Source organism: Phallusia mammillata, chromosome 2 (genome assembly GCF_965637545.1).
Source record: "Phallusia mammillata chromosome 2, kaPhaMamm4.hap1.1, whole genome shotgun sequence".
In the NCBI taxonomy this organism is placed as follows: domain Eukaryota; kingdom Metazoa; phylum Chordata; class Ascidiacea; order Phlebobranchia; family Ascidiidae; genus Phallusia; species Phallusia mammillata.
The window spans coordinates 11,329,881-11,353,068 of NC_137253.1; the positions used below are offsets into that span (position 1 = coordinate 11,329,881).

A 23,188-nucleotide genomic window follows, 5' to 3' on the forward strand; every position below is an offset into this window, starting at 1 on the left:
CTGATCTGTGTTGCTATAAAATACAGATGGTTTTGAGCAGGGGTCTCGATTGTTTATTTCCGCTCATATGTACAAAAACACGTCGACTAACGATCACAAAATTGGTTTATTTAAAGTCGTTAATAAAATTATTGCTTGACATGAACGAAAATGAGTTTTGCACTTATCTAATAACTTTTATAAATTTGCACAAATACCAAAGTTGAAGGAAGGCATAAGTTAAACAAGCTACAGTAGTGACAGCAATATCGTCTATTGTTTTAATTAAACCTAAAATTTAAATTGGTTGCCGCTTATAACTGCATTGATAAATGTACTTTGATTCATTACTGAAGTTGAACATAGATAACCTAGCACTATGGCAAATTGGACTTTGTTGTTTTGTGTTTTTTCTTTGATCTGCTTCCAAACATCAGAAGCCTTTATTGCTCATGCGATCAAAGGTATTGCCCACTTGGTATCGAAATGGTAAGACTTGGTTCTTATTTTGTATTAGTTTAGCTTTAATGGCTTCATTTAAACTTTGTCCATTGTACTGGTTGTGAAATCACTGTGCACACTATAATTGTTAGGCATGCACTAAACGCGTCGATTTTTGTAACAGGGATAAGCGGAATCTTCGTGCACTTCAAGTATTAATGGAAATGGAAGGTACAGTTTTTTTCAGTCTTTAATGTCTACATCTACTAAACGGAAGTGACATTGTTTTTCGAGCTTTGTTATGGCATGTTAAGGTTCAGTTGTAAGTTTTAGATTTTTGCATTTCGGTGTTAACGAATTGAACCATTGGACTCTGTAGAACTTATTTGTTTTTCTGTATTTATTATAATCTGAGCAACCTACAATGGGTAGCGTTGTGCAGGTTGGCGACTGTACGCCCTTATATATATCGTTTGAGGGTTTCCTCGATTTTTGACACAGATATGTTGTAAACAAGACGATTGTGTATAATGGCATTTTGACTAATGCTTTTCACATTTGTCGGTTACAGATGCTGACAGGGACCTGGCAAGAGAGATGGCTGATTTGATGAATTCGGTCGATGAAAGTTACGACGTGAACGAAGAAGAGTTTAATCATTAAAACTGCCTTCAATCATCAATCATTAAAACCTTTAAACGATTTAATTTTAATCATTAAAACGATTTAAAGCAAGTCCTCGATTGTTTATTTCAGCTCGATTTTAATAAACATGTCGTTTAACTATGAAAGAACTGATTAATTCAACTTGGAAATGAAATTCTTGCTTGCGAAACAAAATGATTTTCCACCTATTCGACAACACAACATACGTTTTCCAATCACAATCTCAACATGACGGGGTCCAAGCGAAAACTGCCTCCAATCTAAAAGGGGGTAAGGCAGTCAAAAAGTCACATGATTTTGCCGTCCAATCACAAGTGTCCAAGAACACTGCGTCGTTCAGGCAGAAAAATGTAGCGGTACTTGAAACGTGTGATTTCAAATAAGGTGAAACGAGCATAAGAAACATATTAAATATTGGCAGAGACAACAACTGTTCTTTGTTAAATACTAGGCAGAAAAACAAACAATACTACAGACAAACAACGAGTTTGTAGAAAATCACCAGAGAAATGAGCTTTTAAAATAAGTTATCTCTTAAAAAATCTTTGAAAATATAGAATATTGTAATGGAACAAACAAGTAGACGAAAACAATACGGTGCATAAAAAAGCTTTAACATAATGCAAGGAAGCGAAATCGAAACCATGTTGGTACACAATACAACAAGAAATTAACAATCTGCGTACGCGCTCATTACAATAGCACATTTGCATGCATTCGATAGAGAAAAGTTGAATAGTTCAGACAACCACAATGCAGTATGTATGTGTCGAAACCCCGTTATATGTAACGGGGTTTCGACACATACATACTGGATTGTGCGAAAGTTTAATTCAATCGTGGATTTTTCATAGCAGAGTTACATGCGGAAGGTAAGAGTTTAACACGCCACGGACAACTATACCATCTATTGTTAAAAACGGCTTACAATATGTGTGAATGCCTGGTGACCGACAGATTCGGTTTCGCGCCATCAATGGGCCTGGAGTATTATGATTATTCTAAACTGGATACTTAAATTCCATGTGGTTATTTTACATGTATTCACTAGCAAAAAGTTGAATAGAACAGACACCCTATGTAACGGGGTTTCGACACATACATACTGGATTGTGCGAAAGTTTAAAACAATCGTGGATTTTGCATAGCAGAGTTACATCCGGAAGGCATGAGTTTAACACAAAAAAGGACAAAACCATCTATTGTTCTAAACGCCTTACAATAGATGTGAATGCTTGGTGACCGACGGATTCGGTTTCGCGCCTTTAATGGGCCTGGCGTATTATGATTGTTCTAAACTGAATACTTAAATTTGTTCTTCTTTATAACGGCAACGCCAGAAGGAATTTTATTCACTTGTGAAGTTACAAACCTAGATAGACTACCAGTATGGCAAATTGGACTTTGTTGTTTTGTGTTGTTTCTTTGATATGCTACCAAACATCAGATGCTATTATTGGTCATGCGATCAGGGGTATTGCCCACTTGGTATCGAAATGGTAAGACTTGGTTCTTATTTTGTATTACACTTGATCTCCAGATGGTAAGATGAGAATATTGTTATTTTGTATTTAATCCTGCATTATTGGCGTCATGTAAACTTTGTGCACTGGACATAATATTAGGCACGCACTATAAACACGTCGATGTTTTTTTACACAGGGACAAACGCAATTCTCGTGCACTTCAAGCAGTAATGGAAATGGAAGGTACAAGTTTTATTATTGCCAATTCGGTCCGGATTTAAAGAACATATCGACTCTTAAACGCATATATAGTGTGTCTTTTCAAGCACCTGCCATGCCATGTTCATGTTAGGTTGTAAGTTTCGGGCACTAAGAAATCGCACCACCAAAAATTCCGTTTTTTAGTATCACTTGCCAACGCATAACGAGTTAGTAATAGAATACAGAAAGAATAATGTCCACTTAATCAAATATGACCTACCGCAAAAATGCCCTGATGATATCACGAAGCAACGGTAGTGATGGACACAATTGCTAACCGTTTGTACTTTTTACATGATACAGAGAACCAGTTTTGTAAGCATAACTTGTCACAAACAACGTTAAGTGGGTCATTCTTCCCAGCATCGATTAAATGTTCAGTACATAAAAAATTATCAAATGCATCTCAATTTGATAAATAGTAAGATGCTTGGACCCCTTTGACGTCACAAATTTATAACATAACTAGAGATTAGCCGCTGACGGAATATTCAAATTTTATTTTTGCATGTAGTTTAGGCGTTACTTTTTCAAACAGATTTTTCGGGAAAAACCAATTGCGTTTTAGACCGGTTACTTTTCACACTTGTCTGTTACAGATGCTACCAGAGATCTGGAAAGAGAGATGGCTGACTTGGTGGATTCCGTTGATGAAAGTTACGACGTAAACGACGAAGACTTTAATCATTAAAACTGCCTAATCTGTGTTGTCATAAAATACAGATGATTTTGAGCAAGGTCTTGATTCATTATTTTAGCTCATATGTACAAAAAACACGCCGTCTAACTATAACATAATCGGTTTATTTAAAGTCGGAAATTAATTTGTATAAATTTTTAATTTGTACAAGTCACGTTTATAACTTTAATTTCAAGTAAACAGCGGCCAGCAGATTTAACATATTTCGAGAGATAATCTAAAGGACTTACAAGTCCATGATTAAACAATGTCTTGGTTGCTAAACAGACGTAAAAAAATTCAAAATAAAAGCTTTGAATATGCAGTTTATTATAAAAAGGACAATAAAACAGGAAATGTATATGACAAAAAGGGAAAATACACAAACATTCATATAGTCGTAACCGCGTATAAGCTTCTACAACAAACTGTACATTACAAAAAGGCATGAATTCCTTATTAAACGTGGGCATCGTAACAAAAGATGACTCCTCATTAAAAGGAGCATAATTCGTAAAACAACTCTCTGTAACTGTTTTCAGGTTTAAATTAAAAACAACAACATCGTGGCGCAACAACGCATGATTCAAGCTCTTTTCGCAGCATTCGAACCTTAGTGTGGTATCCTATTCCCTACAGGAAGTACTTCAATACAGTTGTCTCAACACAGATACTAGGCGATAGGCATAGCACAACGTGATTTACACAATCACAAATAGACAAAATAATGTTTGTTATGTTGCATGTATAGAGTGCCTCTAAAGAGTATGCAATCAATTATAGTTACTCTTTGTTAAAATTATTAGAGACAAACGATAAATACGGCGAATTAAAACGCAGTAAACATTACAATGCAAACACGAAAAAAACGTGAATATAAGCTAATGGATCGGTGCTTCCGCAAGGATGATGATGTAGTCATGACACCCACATTGTATTACACTCTACATGACGCATTGTTTTCTTTAATCACAGTCCGGTGTTTACCAAGCCAGGGACTAATTGATAACCATTAAGGCTTAACGAATCTTTCCTGTTTGTGTGCATCCAATACACCTGGATGAAAATTAACAAGTTTCATTAGAGCTGTCGCATCTCCTTCAGCAGTATGGGCATATGCCAAACTCTCTTTAAAATATCTCGAATATAAAACACCAAGTTTAAGTGGTTTTTTTATGCAAGGCATTTTCCGGAAACCGAGCCAAGTATCGTAGCACTTAATTTTTTTGATTAGTTCTTGCTGAACCTGAAACTCATCCAAGTGTTTTAGCAAGATGTCAAAGTCAAATGATTTTCCATTGTGGGCTACAAGACAAACTGGTTCCGAAAATCGACACAGAAACTGACAAATTGCCGTGGCTACTTGTCGGTTAAAAGGGTTCTTCTCGCTTTTGGTAATAAGTAAGCGAGTCAATTTTGTCTTCGCAGCGGCATCTGGATCAATCTCAACCAGAGGATCAATAACCAGCGTCAACACGTCACACTCATTAGGGACTGTTCTCTTTGGTTGCAAAAGTAGTTGTTTCTTACTGACAGCCATCATACAAAGCTCGGTTATTTTTCTAATTTCTAAATCTGTTGTCTCCAAATCAAGAAACACTAAAGTTTCATCCGGATTGTTTGAAACTTCAGCACTCGCCGATGACCTTTCGCATATTGCATCGCACTTCAGATTGGAAAATATTTTAGGGGCCAGTGATTGTAGATACGTGGTTTTGTGTTTAATAACCCAGTCTAGAACTGAATCGGCAACATTATTTTCACAATAAATGAGGTCCCTACTATAAAACAATCGTGGATTTTGCATAGCAGAGTTACATCCGGAAGGCATGAGTTGAACACAAAAAAGGACAAAACCATCTATTGTTCTAAACGCCTTACAATAGATGTGAATGCTTGGTGACCGACGGATTCGGTTTCGCGCCTTTAATGGGCCTGACGTATTATGATTGTTCTAAACTGAATACTTAAATTTGTTCTTCTTTATAACGGCAACGCCAGAAGGAATTTTATTCACTTGTGAAGTTACAAACCTAGATAGACTACCAGTATGGCAAACTGGACTTTGTTGTTTTGTGTTTTTTCTTTGATATGCTACCAAACATCAGATGCCTTTATTTCTCATGCGATCAAGGGTATTGCCCACTTGGTATCGAAATGGTAAGACTTGGTTCTTATTTTGTATTACACTTGATCTCCAGATGGTAAGATGAGAATATTGTTATTTTGTATTTAATCCTGCATTAGTGGCGTCATGTAAACTTTGTGCACTGGACATAATATTAGGCACGGACAATAAACACGTCGATGTTTTTTTACACAGGGACAAACGCAATTCTCGTGCACTTCAAGCAGTAATGGAAATGGAAGCTACAAGTTTTATTATTGCCAATTCGGTCCGGATTTAAAGAACATATCGACTCTTAAACGCATATATAGTGTGTCTTTTCAAGCACCTGCCATGCCATGTTCATGTTAGGTTGTAAGTTTCGGGCACTAAGAAATCGCACCACCAAAAATTCCGTTTTTTAGTATCACTTGCCAACGCATAACGAGTTAGTAATAGAATACAGAAAGAATAATGTCCACTTAATCAAATATGACCTACCGCAAAAATGCCCTGATGATATCACGAAGCAACGGTAGTGATGGAAACAATTGCTAACCGTTTGTACTTTTTACAAGATACAGATTGGAAAATATTTTAGGTGCCAATGATTGTAGATACGTGGTTTTGTGTTTAATAACCCAGTCTAGAACTGAATCGGCAACATTATTTTCACAATTAATGAGGTCCCTACTATCTGACATTTTAGCTCTCTTTCTAGGAACGTGTCGATCTTCATCAGCGGTATTGACATGTGCGTATAAGACATCATGCGAAAGAGATACGCCACAATTTTTAAGACTTTGTTTCATAACTTTCAACAGATTTGTCTCTTCCGTTTGGACTAGCAAGCACACAGGTGACTCTTGAAGGTTAATGAAGCCGGCAATTTGACCAGCAGCATTCTTATCAAATGGCTTAAGCCCGAGCCTTTACTTATCAACAACTCTTGGCGTTGCTTCAGTTTCTATCTCTTCCACATGAACGGCAAGAAGTCTTATTTCTTCAAGATTTTCCCCTTTGCATTTGGCATTGATAGACATCAGTGATGATGGCTTACAATCTGCCATAAGTTTTTTGTACTTTCTGAGTGTTCAGTTATACCTGTATGCTCGTTTTCCCTTCGGCTTGGACACTAGTTTCAGCTGGGCGACTGTATTGAGTTCAGCCCTAATCCGCTAGCAGTTCAAATACAGAGTGCTGTACTAAAGAAACGCTTGGCCCTTGGTAATTTGTTTGGTATATGCATAAACATGGTGATACATAAACAGCGTCCGGACTATGACGCCACGTACGTCAGAAAAACAGGTGACTGCAGTTTGGTTTCATGTGTGGAAGTTATCCGGGTAATATACGTGGAAGCAATGGCTGTAGGGAGCTGTCCAATTCACAATGTTGTTTGCCTTGTTTTTCTCCTCGAAGTGTGGGCAACACCTGAATGTGTTATGCTCACATTGAGTCACGGTTGGAAACTTAAATGTTGTTTAACACACTAGATCTCACATGTTGGAAGTAACAGGCGAAAAAGCCATGCCTCACCGATTCTGTTCGATGCCACAACTGGGCACATTGTGGTTGCGATAAAATAATTCCGACATAACATTTAAAGGTAAAGTCCCAGGCTATATGTTTAGAACTGTAACTAGTAATTTTAAAATTAAAAATTTCATTCATTGGAACCTTTCCGATCTCGTTCCTGTGCGTAAACTCTTGACAGCAAACTGCACATGATAAAAAGAGCGAGTTTTTGTTTTTTATTTATTTTAATCTGGGCAACGAAACAAAGCATGATTTCTCATTAAAAAGAGCACAATTCGTAAAACAACTCCTCTCTGTAACCGTTTCTTGCGCATTCAAAACAACACCATCGTGGAATGCATGATTTATGTCTCCTTTTTCTTAGCTTTCGAATGTTGGGGTGGTGTAAAATAGGAGGTACTTGAATAAAGTTGTCTACACACAGATACTACATTGGCGATTTACATTGTACAATATGATTTACAAATCAAACAAGGACAACAAAATGTTTGCAAACATGCGCGTGTAGGAAAAAGCATGCAGACCAAGTCATTTTGTTACTGATAATAGTCCGGGTTTTACATAAATTGCTAACATTTCAAAGTTTGTAAACAGAAGTGTGCATGTTTTATTTAAGATTTTTAGAAACAAAATTTAGCACGTTTGTGTATTACATCACCACATCATTTCATCAAACCATTGTGTTTTAGGGCGTTTTTCCACGTAAGGTTTAATCAACTTGTGTTTCTTAGCTGTGCTCAACACCCCGGGATGAAATGCAACGAGTTCCAGGAGCGCTGTGGCATCACCTTCTGCACTGTGCGAATTAGGAATCTCCGCACCATCAAAGCAGTGAGCATAGAGATCTTGCATTCGCAAACGACACGGCATTTTCATGCGTTTAAATCCAAGCATCGTATCATAACACTGGACGTGCTTGATCAACTCTTCCAGCTGTTTATACGGTTGCAAATGGGCGCGTAGGACTTTGAAATCAAATCGATTCCCTGCATGAGCTACAAGGCAAACCTTACCAGGAATCCGACACAAAAAATTACGGACTGCTGTGGCTACTCGCTCATCGAAGGCTACCTTCTCGCTTCGTGATATATTTTCGCATGTTAGCTTTGTCAGCTCAGCGGCAGTAGGGCTGATCCTGTATTCAGGGTCCACTACAAGTTTTAGCAAATCGATGCTGTCGATTTTAGCACCTCTTGGGTTGTTCAGAATTGACTGGCGCGGAACTGCTATCAGGCAAATCTCAGTGATCCGTTTTGCATACAAATCTGTGGTCTCAAGGTCCAGAAATACCACTGTGTCATCGGATGGCATTGTTGAGATAGTGGGTGGCAACACAGGGAGGTCTTCATACGTCAAATCGGAAAATCTTCGGAAAGACAAACGATTTAATTTTTTTACCACCTTTTGTGCTAATGAAATATCTTGGCCAGAATTCTTAGCGGTCGCTGGTGGCTGTGGCGTATTGGAACGCTTTGGAGATAACACGTTGTTATGTATAGTGTTAAATTCCAGCAGTGCATACCAAACATGCGTTGGTAACACTACATTCCAAGAATCAAGGCTTCGTTTAAGTTCTTTAAGCTGACTTAAATTGTGCGGTTTGACCAACAAACACAAAGGCGGGGCTTGTAAATTCAGAAAACCGACAATTTGAGCAGCAGCATTCTTGTCAAATAATCTTCCATCAAAGCTAAGTTTTAACTTGTCCATCACTCTGGGCTCTACTTCAGCCGTTATTTCCTCAACATGACATGCTTGAAATCTAATATTCTCGAACTTTCCATCTATTTGCTTTGCACGCACAAACACCAGTGTTGATGGTGTCACTTCAATCACATCATCTTCGATTTTTCGTTTCAAACTTTCCCGCGCTTTTTCTACAGACATGATGACTCTGATGTTCTGCTCTCTGGCTTAGCTCTGAATGAATGCAACTTTGGCTGGGTGCGATACTTAAGTAGACCCGCACGCGTGTGAACAGGAAAAGGGAAAAAGGGAGTTCTGGTCACCAATCACTCAGAAGCAAACTGCTTTTGTAGAAAATTGTCCTGTGAAAATAAAAGCTGCGATGTTATGAGTTTTGTGTAACTGCCATGTTTAAAGCATTTTAACATTTGTTTCCGTGTGTCCTTTGTTTTCGTGCCAGATTACCTTAACATGTTGCGTCAAGATGCACAAAATACAATACAGTACATTTGTTTGCAAATCTTAAGTTCATGAGTTTTGTCGCATAACTTATTTACTTTTTGAAAGAAAGATTTGAAAGAATACAATCATTTAAATTGATATTTGTTAATAATTATGAGAGAAACACAAATAATTCTTAAATTTGTATATTCCTCACGAGCGCATATATTCTCCTGCGACCTAACAACGCAGCAAATATGTGATAAAAACACAAAAATATGTGGATATGTTTTTAGCATGTGGTGTACAGAGCATCGACAACGTCTTCACATCAACCGGGGTAACAAGATTTAATAACAGTTGCTTGAAATTCCTCTGTAATGAAGGAACATTAGATGCGGGAGAATCTAAAGCAACTCAATTAAATAAAAACTAACTCCGTGGCCAAATTGCACACTCTACCACACGATAACCAGTCGCCAGCAGTTTAGTTTGATCATTGTTTGTAATGATGTTGAAAACAATTCGTCTCACGTCTTTAAGATTCTTTTGAAAGTTGCTCGACTTTAATCGCGGTTCAGAAAAGTAAAGACGCTTTCTGGGAATGTTTTCGCCGAGACAGTTAGACATCTCTACACAAAGGCTGTCGCCAGATTGTACCAAGTTAACAATTGGGCACCTCCCCCTTTTGTCTATCAACGATTAGGTTGATTGTGATACATTAAAAACTCTTTCTTGTACATTAAATATAAGTCAAATTGTTTATTGACCAGTTTGCGTTGATTGGCCAATTGAGTTGCGCCATTTTCATAAAGGTTATAATAGTTTGCTAAAATTTGACCGATTTAGCGTGTTTTGTTCCTTCTCACAATTATGGACTTTAGCAGAACTCATCAACGTTTTTTTGTTGTATTCATGAGTAGCAGCTCAAACTTTGGTCATGTAACTTTTACAAAATCTTTTTACAAAATCAGTTAAAGCAAATAGAATACGATAAAATAGATATTTAAACATATATTGTAGTTTGTTAGCTAGTTTTGTACCGACAACACCCTAAATTGTATCGCGATTCTATGCTTTTAGGTTGTTTATATGGCAACTCCGCTATTTGAACGGCTTAAGGAGGCTTAAATTTTATGGCTTAAGGAAGAGGGCAAAACAGCCGCCATTCGTTTGCTTTAGGAGGAGGCGCGACATGGCTTAAAGAGCAACAACTTATACCGCTCCTCCGCTATAAATCCTGGCACCTCATCCTAATGAATTGAAAATGACACCATCGTTGCGCAACAAATACTTCGTGGACTTTTCTCGACGCTTCCTGTTAAAATTGTGACCATTTCACTTCAGGAAGTAATCAATAAGCTCCGCTAGCACAAATCAATAAGCTCAATAAGCACATTGACACTATGGGAAATGTGCATTGTACATATAAATGAATTACAAAAGACATAAATTTACACTTTTCCATAATTTTACTCTCACATAATACTGTTTACCGCTCTGCCTAATGAGAATTGACAAGCTTTTTGCATTCCGCAAAAGCCATGGTTTAAACACCGTTAATTAGTTTAAAGCACTTATATGGGGACACCAATGGACTAATCAGATGCTTTTTAAGCTATTAGCACAGCTAAATACGCATAAAACTATTCATTGTATTCTTGTTTTTACGTTCTTGGGATTTTTTCATCGTGTTTTGCCTCTTACGAAGCGAATAGGGGTAAGTTAGATCATCAACATTGACATTCGCAAAAAGAAAGCAATTATTAGATGAAATTCTAACTTTCAAGAAAAATACGTAATGGGCCATGTCGAGTTGGAGAGATACGGGTCGAAGTACATAATTATAACTTTGTCGATCGAGTTATACATTCAGCTTAAAGGAGAAAAAACAAACAAAGCTTTGATTCTTGGAATGCGATGTTACCAACGCATGTTCGGAATGCACTGTTGGAATTCAACACTGTAGATCAGTGGTTCCCAACCTTTTTTTAACGCGACCCAAATACTTACCAAAATTTAGTTTTGTGGTTTCTCGCGACCCATGAATATGCTATTTTAGTTGGATTTTTGTCTGTAAGTTAGGAAAGCTTTTTGAAAATTACTACGCCAGTTTAGCAAATCAATAACCTTATAACGAACAAACGCTGTTGTTTTTTACGACCAAACATTTCCATTTAGTCCGAACTTGGAGCTGAATCGAGGCATTATTAGCCAGACAACGCTCTACTGTGAGCTAACACATCACTTTATGACGTCACAAACAGTTTTAACCATTATCACGACAAGTTGTGATAAAGTTATTATTGGGCAACAATCTAAAGCCTTGGGTAATATAAAAGTAACGCTACGAGGCGTCAAAAAGTAGATGCTATAATTGTCACTAAAACAAGCGACCCAGCAGAATGTTTAGGCGACCCAACTTTGGGTCGCGACCCATAGGTTGGGAACCACTGCTGTAGATAACAATGGTGTTATCTACAAAGCGTTCCAACTTACCAAAGTCAAACCTTGATCGCAATGAATTTGCCTTGTTTCTCACGCCGGAAAAGTCCTGCGCGTTCATTTGTAACCCTACAAACACCTGCAAGAGCTCGTACGTCCACTGTTATGATACTAAGTTTGGATTTAAACGCATGAAAATCTCCGTTGCTAATGAAAGACCTTTATGCCTATACTGCTTTGATGGTCGGTGTTTCCTATTTCGCACAGTCCAGAAGGTGCTACCACAGCGCTTTTGGAACTCGTTGCATTTTATTTCGGAGCATTGAGCACAGAAAAAAGGTTGATTAAACTTCACGTGTTACACGCCGTGCAACAGGACATGAAGAGGATATAATATGAATTATGTTATACATATTCATTTTCTTGTTATACACGCAAAGTTGTCAACGCTGTATGTCTGTGTGCAACCATGTAAATACGTGTATATTTATGTCATTTGTAAACCATGTTGTGCAATGTACGCCATGAGTATCCATATGGAAACAAGTGGATTGGCGTACTTCCTGAGGAGGAATGGACACCATTTTAACGACAGGATGAAGCTTGTGATTGACAAACATATGCGCGTTGTCGCGCCACGATGGTGTCATTTTCAAATTTCCCGCGAGAAATCGGAGTGGGTGGAGTGGAATCAAAGCTTCTTCTTGTGGTTTAAATTTTAAGCGGGAAAAGTTCCGTTTGTTGTTTTTTAAATAACGCGGCGTTTTTGTCATGTGGTTCAAATGGTTCGTTTCGTTGTTCAAATTTTAGGCGGTGGAAATTAGTGCTGTTGTTTTTTTAAAAAAACGCGGGGCTTTGTCATGCGCTTCGTGTGGTTTGTTTCGTTTTGTTCAAATTTTAAGCGGAAAAACTACTGCTCTTGTTTTTCAAACAACGCGCTGTTTTTGTCATGTGGGTTTAGACGTTTAATCCTTGTTACAATTTTAAGCGAGAAATCTTTGTTTGTTTTCTATTGAACACTGTGACCTATTTTATCCCTTTAAGTAAATGCTTTGTTTGGTTATCCTGTACCCATTGCATATTCTAATGCAAGTTTTTGGAAACTAATTGTGTTACCATCTGTTTTTGTGTTGAAGCCGTTTTTACAAGATATAGTGTTGCAAAGTAAGCATATTTTGATTTGATTTGCGCTTCAAGGGCCGATTTTGGCAACCCTTTGTAAAATGTCCTTTATAAAGTTATAGCTTCAAGAGCAAAAAACGTGTTCTTTCTGAGTCGGATCAAGTGAATTTGTTTGTTTCACTTTCATCTTTAGAATGCGTTTTGCTTCCAAGGAATCCGCCGTCTAGCTGCCAATTTCTTTGCGAATCCAAGTTAGGCCAACTTGTGTATTGTAGTTACTTCAAATGTTTCGCATTTTGGGAAAATTACTTCAAACGCCACTTTTATTTCAAACGTTTTCGCCTGTTGGGAAATCCACAAAAATACTGCGGTTCGTGTAACTTTTTTGCAAGTTAGGTTGAAATTTGAAGACGATATTAACTAATATCGGATCGTTTCAGTAAGAAATTGATTGTATTTTCATCACTGCTGGTAAGTTAATTGTATTGTTCCCTAATTTGCAGTTGGATCACCTCACACTTAATAATCCAACAATGGCCTAATCCATCTATAAAACATTCGCGCCTAAGTAGATCTACCAAATGTAGGCTACCCTTGTTAGAGGGTACTTTTGTTTTCATTGGGCCCAAAAAGTAACTAAGTTTATTAATCTTTGTCGGTGACGAAAATATTGTAAGCCTAAATTTGTTTTATTGCCATTTACAACAAAGTGTGAATAGTATTTTTTTCTTTGACATTTGTTAACAGCATTTTGCATATGAACCCTACATGTTTTGTCCCATTGCTTGCGTTTTTGATGTTGTTGGGGTTTGAGTACGGTATTGTAAAAAAATATGTAAAATAATTTTGGAAACACTTCCCTTGAAAAAAATATACATAGGGTAATTCCCGAACGATTGGTTCCGTGATTTCCGTCACCGTGTGAAATTGTGATTGGCTTCGCCTCTTCCATGGTTTCAACTTTAAATTTATGTAGATTTTGTTCTGGGTTATAGAAGTTCGGTTTAGTTTGCTAAATATGATTGAAGCGGGCTCAGCGTTGTCAGATTGCATTTTAGTGTCCTGAGTTTTAAAGTTTCTTGGCAATGTGGCCGGTATTTAAACGTATTCTGTCATCTATTGGATTGTAGTAATTTCTTAACAATTAAAATTGAAATGTTTTATTGCTCATATATGTGTTATTGTGTGTTATGGTTACACTTAACATGGATTTTAAGTACAACAATGTACACAATGGAAGAACAAAACCAAACAGTGGAGTAGTATACACTGTACAATATAATTTATGGGCAATTTGTACACAGTGTATACCCACCACAGTTTAAACAATGATAAAATTCCTAACAAAAAATTTTGTGTAGCACATAAGTTTTAACATCGTTAAAAGTTTAATCACCTTAGTTACAGACTTACACATTACTTACATTAGTGAGAGTCATTTGTAGTGCATAAATGGTAACCACCTACATTTTGGGGACTTTGCTGCTTTTATGTCATCGTTCACTGGCTGACAACTACTTGTTAGAAGAACCAACATCATGTGAAGGTGAAGTTTAAAAACAAATTTATTTATTTTTTCTCCACCTAATACTGTTTTATTATTGTTCCACAGTTTGCAAATACTTTGTTGTGGAATTACAAGATCGCTTGGATCAAAGTGCAAAGTCAAAAGAAATACTTCGAACAGGACATGGCTTGGATACAAGAAATCGCAAAGAATTTGCTTACAAAACTTCGTATGAATTCTTGCCTTCATTTCATGTTATTTTTATTTTATTTTTATTTTAAATGTTACAGAAAAATGAAAAAAATATTTAAGCAGGGATGAAATATAACAGTAGCTCTCAACGAAGCAAAACCCCATCTCAGATTTCTGAAACATTTTTTTGTATCATACCAATTTTGTTTCTAGTCAAGAGTCTCTGCATTTGCCTTATGGTGCCAATTGAGTTTTTTTCTGAAATCCCTTTTGTATTTTAATTTTTGTCATGCTGGTCAGGTTTAGTCTTTAGGTCAAATGCTGTTAGATGGGTAGACTAGCCAATACAGCTAGTGTCTTGATACCAGATGCTCTGATAAGACCTTGTAGGCTGAAATAGTGTGCACTATCTACAGCTTACTTATCGTCTATAGGCTTGCTCTTTTTACATTAAAAGTCACCTGCCTAACCACATTTTAAATTTTGCTAATATGCTTGCCTATATATTTACATAGTGTTAGGAGATTTGTCAGTAATTCCATAAGATTAAAATTTTGCCTTCAGTGTGAACTTTGTGGTTTCAGAGAACTGAGACTTGTTGAAGCAATGGACGGAATATGCGATAAAATTCTTGAGTACAACATGCATAAGGAAAGAACTGGAAGTTTAAGATTTAGCAAGGTATTGTTTAATTGCTGTGTGCTTACTAGTTTTGCAAACCATCTAAATAATGGATTATTCTATTTCTGCCTTTATTATCTTATCCAACTGGTTTTGTTTTGTGGAGACATTGTGTTTTTAGATTACATTCACCAATGCAATAAATTTTAAACCTGTTACTTATTGGTAAATTCAACTTTACATCAATATTGTTTTACAATCAAACATTATCAGGGTCAAAGTGAAACAATGCAAACTCTACATGGGCTTGTCGACAAAGGAGTAAAAGTTGATCTTGGAATTCCTTATGATCTGTGGGACGAGCCATCTGTAGAAGTGACAATTATGAAAAAACAGGTTAGAATGTACTTAGCTTTATGATGTATCACTGAAATTAATTCATTGGCAATGACAAATATAAATGTTTGGTTGAACTTTATTTTTATTTTTTTCTTAAGGAGGTGAAGCTTACATATCTTGTTTTGAAAACATTTTTATATACCACAGTGTGAAAGAATGCTTGAGCAACATGAGGAGGCAATAGAGGAGTGGTATTTTCATCACCAAAACTCCAAACAACTCACTGATCATCTTTGCCGATCCATTGTTTTGGGCAAAAACAATCAATGTAAGTTTGGATTTTAGCGTTTGCACAACACAACTTTCCCATACAAAGTTATAGTGGGTAAAAACATTGTTGGTGTTTAGTTAAGATTTCAACCTGGTAAGTTATGACTGCTAGAAAAAAAAGTTGTGGCAAATTTAACCCAAATATTTTTTTGCATGAAACCGTTTTGTGGTGAACATTTATTAGTATTGGCTTTAAATGATATAAATGACAAAAATGACAATATCCAAGAGAAAAATTGATTTTTGGTCAAAAGTTTGTGAATAGAGTAGAATAATAGTACCAAAGAACTATTTTTACATGTAAAGCCATTTCACTTAACTTTTGCATTTGAAATTATAAGTAAGGGTACATATCTTTTTACAAACCAAATTTAATTCCTTGCTTGCATGGTCATAGCTTTTTAAAACTTTTGTTCATGTGGTCGATTGTGTTTTATGCCACTGCTGGAGCCCCTAAGATTTATTTCCATACAAATCACTTCCTTTGTGTGAACAATAGCCTGTCTGGATGAGACTTGGACTGGAAATGAAAAGAAATACAATGATGATGAAGGCGTAGAGGAAAATAAGAAAAGTAAATCCAAGAAGAAGAAGAAAAAGCAAAAAACAAAATCGAAAAAGAACGACAAAAAGAAACTAAAGGGTGACACTGAATCTGATTCAGACAACAGTGACTCAGAACAAAACACTAAAAAGGACGAATTGTGATGAAATTACATTCAAGTCTTTTCTTCAAAATGTGCACCTTCAATGTGTTTGGAACTCATAAACTCTGTTCTACAGTATTTTGTTTTTTAACCTTCTTTATAAAGGGTAGGCTTTTTGTTTAATCAAATCTTACACTGATACTAAATTTATGCAAAATCATGTGTTTACTTTCTAAAAAAGATACCACTTCCGTTGCATTTTGTTCAAAGAACCATTTTGATGGGTTAGTATTACATTCGTGCAATAACAAAATCGTGACAGATTTGTTGTGATCAGGCGTGTGATTCACTTTATTGTCAGTATCCGACATCACAATCAGCTCCAGCATGTTTGTGTGTCACTGCAAAACAATAAACAATGGTATCTCGGTGCGCAAAGTTGGTTTGTTTTGACAGCGAAGGTGGTTGGTTCTCAATGAGGTTCTCAACGTTTTTTTTTATTTACCCTTGCCGTACTTCGAATTTACCCCTTGATTACTCCCACTAAATCTCATTAACGCACGAATCCCGCCAAATCAGTTTTTGTTTGTTTATATTTATTCCAGGTTTAATTCCATAACACAGGCCTCGTATTTTTTAATATTTGTTTGTTTCCTTTTTATCCTCAAGGACGGGCAATACCTGAATGCGTTATCATCACAATACTGTAAGTCTGCTGTCGAGCTGCCTGTCGCATTGCATTGATTGCAAGTCTGTTAAATTATTTGTATTTGTGTTTTTACTTTAGGGTGTTGGTGACATTTAATTTAACCTGCTCTGTATTTGAACATTAATTTAAACGATTGGATAAAACTGGTGGTCAAACAAAAACACACCTATAACCTATTATGAGTATGTAGGCTACCGAATCGGCCAACAAATTCGGAACGAAACAGAGCATTCGGCAGTTTTGCCGAAGAAATTGATTTAGGCCTATTTGTTCGAAATAAACTTTTGTGTTCACCTCGACGCTACGGGCATGAATACAAAAGTTATGCTGCATTCCTATCTAATTGTGTTTGCTATGTTTTCTTTCTTCGAGCCAGATAAACTCAATTTAACACAAATAGTTGCCCCGCTACTCGTTGCCAACCTGCGAATGAATAATTTTGTCGGGAATGTACAAATCCATAGGCCCAACGCTCTGAAAAATGTAGGCTACTACCGGTAGGCATATTTCCAAAATGTAATCTATTAGACATATTGGGATTTTTTACCCGGTCGTTCATCCACTGTTAGTTTTGAAAGATTGTTTAGTACAGGGGTCACCAAACTACGGCCCGCGGGCCGGATCTGGCCCGCGAGGTCATTTCATCCGGCCCGCGGCCACATCTTTGGCTTGCCAAATTGTATTAATAACTTTGTAACATTAAAAGTTAATCTCCTTCTTAAAAAAGTTTTCCTGTGGCGATATTCAGAATTGATATTACAGACTCTCATAGGATTATAACGCCCAGGATTGATCCAAAGCCAGTTTGTTACGTCACAGACAAGACTACAAGTGTTAATTGTGCGCAAACAATTGCCTTCTTTTGTCACTTGTGGCGTAATATACAAGCATTGCTCGTAAGATGAGACTAATTATACAGTTTACCAGTCGCATGACCAGATTTTAAATGGGATTGTAGAAAGACCATATCTTGGCGCACCTAAAAATAAGTCATATCTTGGCGCACCTAAAATAACCTAAAATAAGCTCACGGGCTAAGTTTGGAAAGACGGTGCTAGGGCATGTAAACTATCCGGCCCGCGCGAATCATTATTAGCACTAATCCGGCCCGCAGTGAAAAAAGTTTGGTGACCCCTGGTTTAGTACATTCACAGGGGCAAATGCACGTTCCCTTTAATGTTGGCAAATGTTTCGCCTATTCGTCCAAAACCGAATCTTCATAAAAGTTCCGGGGGCCTTGGTTTTTACGGCAGTCCTAGTTGTCAAGCTGGTCCACAGTTTTATCAAATTAAAGTAAAGTTTGGAGGAATTGCCCCCAAAAAACAAAAAAAGTCGTCCACTAGGATGCGGTCGGGCACTGATGCGTGTCAATCAAATTTGCTTTAACGACGGCGCGAAAATTGTAGATGTTTGTTTGTAGTTGTTGACTTGTTGTAGTTGTAAAATGTTATGGCTAATGTAGGAAAGATCGGTGTTTGTGTATTTAGAATAAGCCACGTTAGTTTTATTACATTTTAACGGTTTTGGGGAACAAATTAAACTTGACTGTTGTATTTTATCCCAGGAAGCGGGAACTAAACTGTTCTGTAATTATTTTATCCCAGGGATGTTTGTGATAAATTCAACCAACGAGATTTGACAAAACCTGAAAAAGTAAACCTAGACATATGTTAGAAGAAGAATGGTGACAAAAAGATTGCGGGGTGACTTAAGAGTTAAGACTGTGTTACCAAATTGCTTATTATTTTTTATTTTTTTTTATAATATATTTATTTGCTTTTCATTATTTTCAGGAATTGCCTAGTATAGTGTAGAAAGAATACAACAGCGATGCAAAAATGGATAACGTTAGTTCAAACGTAGTTTTTCTTCTTCACCCTGACAATAAAAGTGCACTTGGCATCCAAGACCAAGCATGGGAAAATGCTGTTTTCCGATCAGCAATACATGTTTTAATGAACACTGAAAATTCTGCATTAAAATGTTTTAACTGGAACTTAAACCAAGGATACAGTCATGCTTCTAACAAGCAACTCAATTGGGGATACAAGTTTGTAAAAAAAGCAGGAATGCTGTATCATACTGTGTGTGATTTTAAGCCATTTACCACTGAAAATGTGGAGTTTTTTCATCAAGAAATCAAATATGACAATGAAGAGAAAGAGAAGGTCGATTTTACTGCTCATACTTTGCTAGACAACCTAACAGCAATGGTTCATGATTTTCGCTGGGAGCAGCATTGTATTGTTTCACCGGTAAAAGTAGTTCGGAAACGGAGAAGCAGAGAGCCTGAAAAGAAAGGACCAAAACGAAAATTTAATCAGACCTTGGAAAATCGTAAACCTCTTAGTGGCAAGCACAACTATGCGTTTGTGATTGGTCCGCTGCCAAAAACTGAACAAGATTTGGAAACATATTTTCAATGGCCATTACAGACAAGTGACCAAATCAGTGAAACCTTAATGCCAAGTCATTTGAAAATGCATTTTCGGGACAAGCATGAAATTCGATTCTTTTGGGTTGATACTGAAAGCTTACTGAAGGAGGTAATAGTTACTGCTACTTGTTTTTCTAAATGTTGGTAAATATTTCTTGACCTGTGAGTTTCAATTTTTAGGCTGAACAGACTGTTGACAGTCTTGGTTTGTCTCTGATGGAAAACTTTCTCAACTTGAATCATGGCTGTGTCATTCCGATTTCTTTGCTCACAGGTAAATAATGGCACAGCCAAATAAGTTTTTTTTATTGAGTTTATATGTGGTTTAAACATGTTCTATAGTTAAAACATATATATATATATCAGGAGTTTGATTCTGATTTCCTACCACATAAGTGGAATGGCATCTTTGCCTTGTTTCAAACATCAGATTCAGATAAAATTATTCCCAATTCCAGTATTTTTTGGAGTGTAACAGTGGTTGAGATTCAGAACATATGACTTACAAGCCTGTGGCTGAATTGTTGACTGGACTTGACTCTTACATGTTTCTTGAACCAACTAATAAATTCTTATCAATCTTGAACTTTAAAATTACATTTGGTTAAAAAATAATGCTTAACTTTCACTGAAATACATTTTAAAATTATATATGTGAACATTTTGGCTCTCTCAGCTAAAAAGGTTCCCTCACCCTGGGGTGTAACTGTACTTGAAACCTACTACTCCATCTCTGCAATGGTTTAAACACATTTGCATTTATTCTTATTACAGGACACCAAAAGAAAAGAATGCTTCGCCAAACTGCCATAAACTCAACAACATCTCCACAAGCCATTGCCAACATCAGCGGATCAGATGCTGTATTTGAAGCCAATGATGAACAAAGCACAACCACTCCAAACAGATTCAATTCTTTATTAAACATTCTGCCCAACTCCATGACCTTAAATCACTATTTAACCAAATCCACATGTGAAGTCACTGAACAAAGGTTTTGCCAAGGAAAGCTGATCTTTGGTAGCGAACTAGAACAAAATGCACAAATGGACATAAAGTTAGAATGCATTGTGCACCGTGAAAATGATGTTAGGCAACCTGGTCCATGTGTACCAAATGGAATAATGCACAAAGTTGACATTCATGAAGGTGGCAACATTTTAATAAATCTTCAAGATTCTGTTTTTCCACATGAGCACAAAGCTACAGAACCAATGCAGCTTTCTGCACTGGGTTTTATTCCAAATAGTTCCATTGCATTATTTCAAGTGTCTGCAGAGTTTTTGATGAAACTTTCAGATAACCTGCAAACATCTGGTCCTGCTGGTTTTCTCGAAAGTTGCTTGCACAAAAAGCAAAGTCTAGTTGTAAAAATGCATTGTGAAAAATGCCTGGGACAAAACTGCAAGTTGTTGGACCATCAGCTTGCTTTAATACAGCCTCTTGTTCCACATTGTTATTGTCTTGGTTTCATTAAAAGGTGGGCAAATTTTTTACATTCGTTGAATTTTTTAAAGTTTGAAAGACCTTTTTCTGTTAGCATGTCCAACGAAAAAAGGCTTTTTTCCAATATGGCCATGGATAATTCCACAAAAGACAGTGAAGATTCAGTGAAACAACACATTATGGAAGTTTGCAAGCAAACCAGCCCATTCGGTGAACATCATCAACCTAAACTTGAAACTGGAGGTAAAAAGTCACGAGAATAGTATGTTGGAAGGAAAAAATCCTTAGTAGATCATACCTGTAATGGATTGCTACATCATTTTAATTAAACTAAATGTAGTTGGAGCATTTTGGCCAATGTTTGTTGCTCATGGAAAAGAGATATGGTTGTGAACTTTTGGGTCAAAATTGCAGTTGCTTAAAGCACTATAAAATAAACACTCGGTTCTTCTGCAGCCTGCTCTGCAAAAGAGAAATTTCTGATTCAAATCAGGGTAAAAATTCCTGATGCTGTGGTGTGGTAATTTGGAATAAATTTTATTTAAAAAAATCAATTTTAAAAAAACTGACCCCCAATATCAGGTGTAAACAAGTTATCATAGAACATGACCCTAGAAAACAAAATCGACAAAAAAGAGTTATATATAAAAGTTTCAAGTAACTTGAGTAACACCTCAATTGCTCATGCTAAGTACCCCATGTGTTGGATGTGCATTGCCCAATACAAAACACACATTGTATATATTCTTTAAACCTGGCTTATTTTTTCCAGCTGTTTGCAGCAAGTTTCAACCACATATGCTGGAATCTTGGTATAGTACTGCTACAACATCAACACAGTTCCTTGAAGTCGTACAGAACATGGCTAGGTACACAAACTTATTTGTTTTCTTACACTGGTACAGATATCAGAAAGTCTATGAACGCCATGTGCCAATTTACCTGTTATGTTAAGATAATAATGGCTTTGCATGCCAACATTCTTTGACTTGTGTATAATAGTGGTTTCTGTGAGTTGGTTTAAGCTGTAATCATCAAGCAGATAGATTTATACTAGCAGGCTGAGTTTTTTTTAGGATTATTACATCTTAACAATTGCAAAAACAAGCATTGAAATAGGTAAAATTTTGCCAATAAGTTCTTGAATTCAAACTTCCGAATAACTTGGCATTTCATAAATTAGCACCAAGGTTGGCAGTTGATACACAGGCCAGGGCTTGCCAACCCTTGTACTAGAACAGGGCTACTCAAACTTTCTTGCTTTGTGACCCCAACAGAAATTTCTTTTAAAACCCCTTGATGGGTGCACAACCTTTTCGCTATGGCGGCCACATCACAGATCTTTATTTCACCAATGGCCGCCTGCTTGCTTGTGTTTTAAAATTGCTGATGTAAAGAAATACTTATATATTATATATATATACCATCTAATGGCGCCTAAAAATAACGCAATATGTTTCGCGACCCCAAAATTATACCTATTGGGGTCGCGACTCACAGTTTGAGAAGCCCTAGAACATGGTGGATAATTGTGTGGCTTTTTACAGTAAATCTAACCTGCAGTTCCGGCATCCAACAATCTTGACTGATTTTTATGTGTTAATCTGTTTTCAGTTGCAAGAAAAAACAGAAACCCATCTCTTCGAAACAGATGAAGTTTGCTGATGCAGTGATGTCAGAAATTAATGCCTCATATAAAAGCAAATCCCTCAATACAGGATTTAATAAGGTTTGCAAGTTTTGATTTTCGTTGTATAATTTGTATAGGTCAAGGGGTTCAATGAAAAATATGCTAGGTTTTTATGCAATATTTAAGTTGTTGTGTATGTTAATTGGTAGCGAGTCCCAAATACTGTCAAATGAAAATATGTCAAAAATGTTGTTCAAATCATAACAAAGAAGGGCAACTTTAATTGTGGTTTTGTTTACTAGAAGACTGCAGTTTTAAATGAATACATTCCAAAATCGACAAGCAACATTAGCAGAGGTAAGTGGTTTACCAAAAATTACAACTTGTACAACTTTTTAATGAATTATTCATGTAAAGCCACTTTTCGGTGTTTGAAATTGCTGTAATTTTTTTTCAGACTTTGATGATCTGGATGAAGTGCTGGAAGCTGTATTAAAA

The 23,188-nt window shown here is 36.6% G+C and overlaps 4 protein-coding genes and 1 long non-coding RNA gene across 6 annotated transcripts in view; 3 read left to right on the top strand and 2 right to left on the bottom strand.

Annotated features, from left to right (window-relative positions):
• Window positions 1-2,474: 2,474 nt before the first annotated feature.
• Window positions 2,475-3,505, top strand: LOC145212389 (uncharacterized). Its single transcript, XR_013856684.1, has 3 exons — window positions 2,475-2,585; window positions 2,749-2,795; window positions 3,413-3,505. It is a non-coding gene; the product is annotated as an uncharacterized LOC145212389 (long non-coding RNA).
• A 297-nt stretch (window positions 3,506-3,802) lies between these two features.
• Window positions 3,803-5,323, bottom strand: LOC145212972 (three-prime repair exonuclease 1-like). The gene has a single exon (XM_080081218.1). It carries the CDS (start codon window positions 5,321-5,323, stop codon window positions 4,505-4,507), a length of 819 nt encoding a protein of 272 aa, XP_079937344.1. The 3' UTR covers window positions 3,803-4,504.
• A 2,015-nt stretch (window positions 5,324-7,338) lies between these two features.
• On the bottom strand, window positions 7,339-9,076 carry LOC145214889 (uncharacterized). The gene has a single exon (XM_080083500.1). The coding sequence runs from the start codon at window positions 9,023-9,025 to the stop codon at window positions 7,793-7,795; it is 1,233 nt and encodes a 410-aa protein (XP_079939626.1). The 5' UTR covers window positions 9,026-9,076; the 3' UTR covers window positions 7,339-7,792.
• Window positions 9,077-14,210: 5,134 nt separating this feature from the next.
• LOC145214924 (protein canopy 4-like) lies at window positions 14,211-16,900 on the top strand. Its single transcript, XM_080083548.1, has 6 exons — window positions 14,211-14,378; window positions 14,445-14,568; window positions 15,116-15,212; window positions 15,426-15,548; window positions 15,699-15,819; window positions 16,321-16,900. Exons 1-6 carry the CDS (start codon window positions 14,285-14,287, stop codon window positions 16,527-16,529), a joined length of 768 nt encoding a protein of 255 aa, XP_079939674.1. The 5' UTR covers window positions 14,211-14,284; the 3' UTR covers window positions 16,530-16,900.
• A 1,845-nt stretch (window positions 16,901-18,745) lies between these two features.
• Window positions 18,746-23,188, top strand: part of LOC145212345 (uncharacterized) — a 13,359-nt gene continuing 8,916 nt past the window's right edge. The window contains exons 1-9 of one of the 2 annotated variants that reach the window (XM_080080446.1): window positions 18,746-18,880; window positions 18,971-19,723; window positions 19,795-19,888; window positions 20,389-21,094; window positions 21,155-21,303; window positions 21,833-21,929; window positions 22,675-22,789; window positions 22,993-23,047; window positions 23,148-23,188. In XM_080080446.1, coding sequence (XP_079936572.1) covers window positions 19,016-19,723; window positions 19,795-19,888; window positions 20,389-21,094; window positions 21,155-21,303; window positions 21,833-21,929; window positions 22,675-22,789; window positions 22,993-23,047; window positions 23,148-23,188 — 1,965 coding nt within the window. In that variant the 5' untranslated portion in view covers window positions 18,746-18,880; window positions 18,971-19,015. Of the gene's footprint in view, window positions 18,892-18,970; window positions 19,724-19,794; window positions 19,889-20,388; window positions 21,095-21,154; window positions 21,304-21,832; window positions 21,930-22,674; window positions 22,790-22,992; window positions 23,048-23,147 lie in introns of both variants that reach the window. The other variant, XM_080080447.1, reaches the window with a different exon arrangement.